Source organism: Rattus norvegicus, chromosome 5 (assembly GCF_021556685.1).
Source record: "Rattus norvegicus strain SHRSP/BbbUtx chromosome 5, alternate assembly SHRSP_T2T, whole genome shotgun sequence".
NCBI classification, from domain to species: domain Eukaryota; kingdom Metazoa; phylum Chordata; class Mammalia; order Rodentia; family Muridae; genus Rattus; species Rattus norvegicus.
In genome coordinates, this window is record NC_141538.1 from 11330952 (window position 1) to 11338357 (window position 7406).

The 7406-nt window shown below is 46.5% G+C and overlaps 1 protein-coding gene across 10 annotated transcripts in view; it reads left to right on the top strand.

Annotated features, from left to right (window-relative positions):
* Ncoa2 (nuclear receptor coactivator 2) overlaps window positions 1–4738 on the top strand; it is a 236340-nt gene extending 231602 nt beyond the window's left edge. For all 10 annotated transcript variants that reach the window (NM_031822.3, XM_087551360.1, XM_087551367.1 and 7 more), the window contains 1 exon segment: window positions 891–4738. In NM_031822.3, coding sequence (NP_114010.2) covers window positions 891–902 — 12 coding nt within the window. In that variant the 3' untranslated portion in view covers window positions 903–4738.
* Window positions 4739–7406: the final 2668 nt, after the last annotated feature.

Sequence of the window (7406 nt, forward strand, 5' to 3'; positions counted from 1 at the left end):
TTTTTTTTTAAGTCAAAAGAAGCAAGGCACAGTGGTGGTACACGCCGTTAATCCCAGCACTTGGGAGACAAAGGAGGAGGATCTTTGTGAAACCGAGACCAGCCTGATCTGCATGATGAGTCCCGAGATAACCAGGACTCCTTAGAACCTATCGCAAAAGCAAACACATTTTTTAAGATGTCAGAGTAATATTCTTGAGCTGGGGAGGTACTCAGTGGGTAAAGTGCTTGCTACACAAACATAAGGATCTCAGTTAAAATCCCCAGTTCCCAACTAAGGGAGGAGAGGAGAAGCAGGCTAGCAGCCTAGCTGATTCAAGGGGCTTTAGGTCCAGTGATACCGTGCCTCCAAGACCGAGGTAGAGGGTGATGGAGAAAGATGGCAGGTGTCAGCCTTTCTCCATAGCACGTGCCTGCACACGCCTGCGCACGCCTGCACACGAGCAAGCTAAGTATGTAAGTATGGGTGAACTTACGGTTGCGCCTGCACCTCCTGAGTGCCGGCGCCATGGACATATGCCACCACGCCTGGCTGGAGGACGTCCTTGGTAAGAGAGGCAGAAGTCATTCTATAGAGGCCGATGGTCCTCCTGACTGACGCAGCCTGCAGGAAGTGTCACACTGGTGTGTTGAGCCTCCTTCAGTTAGGAACAGCACCATCTGCCTTCCCGTGTCAGAAGCACATCTACTCATTGAATGTGGACCTTTGGGACCCCTGTCGCCTAGAATAAGCTGGTGTTTCGGTCTGTGATGATCACTGTGTTGCTTCCATTTTTTAAAACACTCTTGATATTGCAGTGTGGTAGTGCGAGGGAGTGGAGAGTGTGATAGGCCCGGCTGGCAGCAGAAAGACCCATGTCCTCACCCTGCCTTTCGTCTGTTTCCCTTCAGAAATACTGCTGACCCTGGGGAAGCTGTCTGCGTCTTTCTTCTGGGCTTACAAAACCTTTAGCAGTCTGGAGAACTGCGTCCTTGTGTTGACCCACCTGACCCACCACCAGTTCTCCAGGACACATCAGCAGACAGTTGGGCCCTGGCTCGCAGCAGCATAGAGCCTGCTGGCTTGGCGCCACCGGAAGAGCTGCCTCTCCTGACTGGCAGCCTGCAGCTCACCTCCAGACCAACCCGCAGTCTGTTCACTGCATTCACCGTAGTGCAACTTAGATCTCCTGCAGTAAACGTCCACAGGCCGACTCCATCCCCATTCAGATTGAATGTATTTAAATGTGTGTATTTGGAGAACCACGCTCTTGTTCTGTTCCTGTTCAGCTCCAGACACTGGTTTCTTGCTTTGTTTTCCGTGGCTATTCAGTGCAGTGTAAAAGATTGTGATCTTACCTAGAGAAAGAAAGGAATTTTGTACCACAGTCCAGCACAAGGTGTTCTAGGCTTACAGTCTGCATTTGGTCGGGATGGAGGCAGGGGACACTGTGGACAGCACTGTGTGCTGACACACCTAGTCAGGGACAGCTGACACAGGCAGAGTTCCATCTCCAGCAGCCAAGACTGAGAGAAGCCGCTCACATTAACAAGTATCTGTTCCCATTTTTCTTTGTTAAAAACAAACTAGTTTCCCCGAAATCATGAATCAAAAGGAAATATTTGTTTCTTTTTCTTTTTTTTTTTTTTTCAGAGCTGGGGACCGAACCCAGGGCCTTGCGCTTGCTAGGCAAGCGCTCTACCACTGAGCTAAATCCCCAACCCGGAAATATTTATTTCTAAATTGTTTTTAGATCCATCAGATAGTTTGATTGGCCTCTCCTCCCTTCCCCTCTCCGCCTTCTCTCGTCCCTCCCTCTTTCATTCCTTTAAAACAAAAACATCAACAACAGCATCCACCATAGAGACCAGGGAAGCCCTTTGCTTCTCTCAGTGTTGTGCCAGCCACTTGCAGCAGCTCCCCAGTGACCGTGCATTTCCTGTCAGGGAGAGGAACAAAGTAGACATGGAATGCCAGTCAGGCTGTGACACCTGCTTAGGAAGCCTGGGCTGCCCCATCAGCTCAGGCCTCCAAAACGAGAGAACATACTGATGAAATCGGCAGCAGGCGTCACGACAGATCTAACCTCTGCCATGTGGGGTTTTTTTGTTTTTAATTTTGTTTTCTAGCAGTGCTGACTAAGCCGAAGTTTTGTAAGGTACATAAAAATCCAGTTTATATGTCAACGAGCAATAATTTAAGTTCTGAACTTAAGTGTTTTAACTGTATAATTTTGTGAGGTATACATATTGTGGGATTGACTCAAACAATGAGGTACTTCAGTATTAAATTAGATATCTTCATAGCATTGTCTCCTAAAGGTGTTTTGTAAAGGCAGCCAATGCCTTGATTAGACCTGATTTGTAGACTTAAGACCTTTTATTTTCTAAACCTTGAGATTCTGCTCATGAATCATGTATCTAATCTATATAATATGCAGCCGCTGTAGGAACCAAGTCTTGATTTTATATGTTTATATTCTTTCTTAATAAACCTTAGAAAGACTACATTACTAAGCAGCCCACTTTGAAGGTTGCTTTTCTTGCCCAGCGTTGGGGATAACCTTTATCAGTTGGTGTCGTTTGAGACAGCTGCAGTACCCAGAAATGAGACCTTCTCAATCCTCCCCAACCCTGACACACACACACTTTCTTACCTGAATTTCAAAGTGATATCTTTTTGATGTCTAAAAACAAAGCATTTTATAATGTCTCATTATCCAAGCTTTCTAGGGACAGAGAAGTTTTTCCTTGAAATTTGTTTGTTTATTCCTGGCAGGGTGAAAAACATAAACTACCCTATTTATATGTATATCTCCCTATATTTCTACAGGCTGTAGAAATATAGACAGAGATATGACCCAAAGAAAATAGTAAACCATCTAAAAGTGTTGCTCCGTGCTAAGGAACTTTCTGGAAATTTGCATTTCGATACCTTTTTCCACATTGAGAGAAATCTCAGTGCAGAGAGGAACAACACTTCCCAGTTGGCCGCCAGTTCACGTGTCTGCTCGAGACTCCACTTTTTCTCCACTGAACCATTGGGTTGCACATCTGTGCTGCAGAGTGGCAGACGTGGCCCAGAACTCCAGGCCCCGCCCCGGGGGGTACACTACTGAGCAAAATGTGAGGTAGGCGATAACTTTTAGCTTCACACAGCACAAGAGAAAATGGAATTTAAAGCAGGTTTGGTTTGGTTTGGTTTGGTTTGGTTTGGTTTGGTTTGGTTTGGTTTGGTTTGTATTAAATCCCATCTCACTCTAACACCAGCCACACTATCTTACCTTTCAGCGGTCATTCACTCTACCACTGTTTTCTAATGTTGACCCCAAACCAGACAAGGGTTCCGACCCAGCAGTCAGAGTAGCCCATGATCATGACAGGAAGAGGGGAAATCCTCTCACAGGTCAGAGCAGCCACACTGGGTTCCATCCAGTCAGGAGGATCAAGTCAGGAAGGAGTCCTCTGATCATGTCCTCAGAAGCTAATGCCAACCCAGCCTCTTCCATCAGTATTGCTCGCTCTGCACTGTACATGTGCACTTGGCTTTGTTTGACAGAGCATAGAATCAGTGTTTTCTTAGATCACTCAATGTGAAGAGCATAATGTGAAAAGTGCACACACCTCATCTTGGTTGTAACATCCATTTACGTGTTCATGGAACATGATGAGTTTTAAAAGCAAAGTGAGCTGTGTTACTGCAACCGATTTGTTCAAAGATGAAAACACCCAACACGCGCGCGCACACACACACACACACACACACACACGCGCGCACACACACACACACACACACACACGCACACATGTGTATCTCTTACAGTGTAATGATTGAAAGCAATGGTTTTTTGCAGTTTAGGACGCCATTTTGAATCTGTGTTTAAAACGGAGTTCATCTGGGTCTGACACATGAACTGGAGGCGCAGATCCGCTTGCAGAACCCAAAGACACACAATCAATTTTGAAATGCAACTTAAGCCATTAACTGTTGGTGTGAATTTAAAATTTTCTAGTGTTTGTATGGTAGTCTTGCTGCCGAAGAGCAAAGCATTCTCTGCACAAAAGAAAATACTGTAGTGGCTTCGATTTTAATTAGAACTTTCTCCCTGGTGTTTCTTTATAGACTAAAACAAAATCTTTTAAGTTTCTTACTACAGGTAAAAGCTATGTGCAAGAACCTCAAAATGCTAAAACCTAGCATAATGCCTTAGATCTGTTTTTAAGTCTTGTATATTCCTACATAGCTGTCCAATGTATTATATTTGTATAGTGAATTGTGTACAATTTTTGAATAAGTACGTCACCGCCAACCCATATGTTATTGAGCAGTGATGAGGACCCATCTCTTCAAACATTTACCTGTCTCTCTTCCTTTGTCATTTGTGGGTTTTATTTGTACAGTTCCTCATGAAGTTGCATCTGAGATATGTGTATATGAAAAGATTATACAAGGGTAAAATTAAGCAATATATTAACTATGGTTCTTCAGGAGAAAGCTCACAGTGTTTCAGGTTGTGATTTATTTTCAAAACAGAGTTGGCTCTGAACATCACTTTGTTCATCTACATCGATGTTTGTATTTCTAGTGTGAGCAGTTTATGCAAAGGTGGATATATTCAGAGATTTTAAATACATTTATGCAAGTTACTATTGCTTCGCTGATGCTCTTTGCTTCTTTGATGTTAAATAATGCTATTGTAAATAAAGAATCCGTTGTTACTGCATCGTTTAATAAATTTCAATGCCTTCTTCGGGTTTTACATGGCTTAGAGATTTTAATGTGGTGACATGGTATCTTCTTTTGTAGTTTAAACTTAAAAGTATCTGAGAGCTGCCAGCTGCTCGGTCAAAAGGCCCAGGTTCAATTCCCAGCCTCCACATCCAAAAATCATCCCAGAATCATCTGACACCAGTTGCAGGAGACGTGACCCCTTCTTGTGGCTCAGACCACTCGTGATGCCGTTTCCATGCAGACAGCACCCGTAGACACAGAACACTTTAGAAAAGTAATGACCTTGTCTTTCAAGGACTCCCTGGGCTGGTCATGGTGGTACCTTTAATCCCAGCACTCGAGAGGCAGAGGCTGGTGGATCCACCTATAGAGCAAGTTCTAGGACAGCCAGGGTTGTTGGGGAAAAAAAAACAAGAAAAAAGGAATTTCTTGCAACTGGAGAGATGGCTGGCAACCGCCTGTAACTATTTTCTGGGGTTCCAGTGCCCTCCTGTGGCCTCCAAAGACACTGCACTCAGGTGCACATGTCTGCACAGAGGAACACTCATCCACATGATTAAAAGTACATTTTACAAATGGAAGGGGCGGTTACAGCACTCTAACATCTCCCAGAGAAGCCAAGGAAGTATGTCCTAGTTGACATTACTTAACACTGTATGGCAGATGAGGCCTGTGTGTTCCCTACTCCGAATACCGTTACAGTCCCAAGTCACAAACTTCACACTTAGTGTATGTGCACACCTGTGGTGGCCAGAGGTCAACTTTCAGGAGTCCACTCTCTCCCTCCACTATATGGGTCCTGGAGATGGGACCCAAGGTCACCGGGCCTGGCAAGTAAGCACCTTTAGCAGCTGAGCCATCCTCCCTTCCCTAGCCCACAGCCTGTTCATGAAGATGGCACGTTCTGTGTTCTGGTTTACTGGGGTTGGTTTGGTACCAAGAGGTGAATAGTGTTAACTACGGCGTCTCCAACCAAGGTCCTAAATTGCATGCAATACTAGGGACCCAGTTTGTTTTTTCCTTCTCTGGGATGGAGGAGAACACTGACCATTGCAGATGGTGGCCCAGAAAGGGCTGGCAGCAGGGAGTAGTGCCTTTGAAGTACCAGAAGTGAGCAGCTGCGCAGACCCCTGCAGAGCCGCTCTCCAGCCCCGGGCAGACCGTCCACTTTGCCTTTTTTCGGATATTGGTCAAGCAGAAACATTTTCTCTAATACTTTACAGAAGCTGCCACACCCCACTGCACGGTTGCTTACAAAAGGTACTGATTTTCATCTCTTCTGGCTTCCTCCTTCAGCCCCATCTGAAACTCACTGAGTAGCAAAGCTTGGCCTTGACCTCCCTTGCGTCTGTCTCCTAGGTGCTAAGATTGCAGGTGTACTGCGTCAATCTGCTGTTGCTCTCTGAGAAACACTGCTAGCTCATTCTGCAACCACAAATATCAGATACCCACAAATCGTATCCAGAGACCGGTGACAGGGAATGAGGAAGGACAACGCTCGACAGAGGAAAAAACTGGTGGCCAAACTACTCCTGCCTAGTTAGCGTGCCCAGCAACATCACAAAGTAGAAATGGTCTTCCATGATTGTCCCTGATCCAGCAGGACACTTGCCACCAACCCCGAACAACATGGTAGGAGGTTGAGTGGCTCCTGCAAGTTGTCCTCTGTCCTAGTTAGGGTTACTCAGACCTCGCTGCTGTGATGACACCATGACAAACGTGGGGAGGAAATGATTTATTCAGCTCATGCTTCCACATCACAGTGCATCAGCAAAGGACGTCAGCGGGGCAGGAACCTGCAGGACAAGCTGATGCGGAGGCCACACAGGGTGCTGCTTCCTGCTTCCCCGGCTTGCTCAGCCTGCTTTCTTGTAGAACCCAGGACCACTAGCTCAAGGGTTGACCCCCTCCTACATTGGGCTGGGCCTCCTCCCTTAGTCACTAAGAAAATACCCTACAGACTCCTCTCTGACTCTAGTTTGTGTCAAGTTGACATAAAGCCAACCAGCCCATCCTCTGGTCTGCACAGGTGCCTGTGGGCACATTCATGCCACTCACAAACATCCGAAACCAGGACAGCACCACAGAGCGAGGGAGACACAGGAAGACTTCTTCATCAGCCCCTACAGACATAGCTGCCACAGGAATCAAGTGGCCCCCGTGGCCAAGACAGAGCCTCTCGATGTGTCCAGCGATGAGGTGTTTCACTACAGACAGATCAGGGTTGCTCTGACCTTTAAGCTTAGAATACACATTCCGAGGGCAGCGAACCCAGCGCGACATCAGAACGCTTGCCCACTGGGGGGCCCCAAACACTAAGCTAAATGAGCCTCAGCCGGTGACCAGAAGAGGGAGCACCGCAACGAGGCTGGCATCCCCAGAGCGTAGAGCTGAAGACTTACTGGGCGGTTTCTGGTCCCTGGTCTTTTCCTTCAAACACTACGGTTTCCCTAGCCTGGGCCTGTTGTGCTTTGCCCTGGAGTTATCTGTATTTTGATGCTAATTCCACTGCCCAAGGACTGCTGCCTAGTCACATACTCAGGACTCAGGTGACTTCACCAGAACCTTCTCCCTATTGAATTTGTAAAGTACAGGTGAGGGGCAGGTACAGGATAGAAGGAGGCCTGTCATTGGAGGAGAAGGAAGGATGGGCGGGAGAGAAGTTTGAAGGAAGAGGAGGAGACTGAAACGAAAAG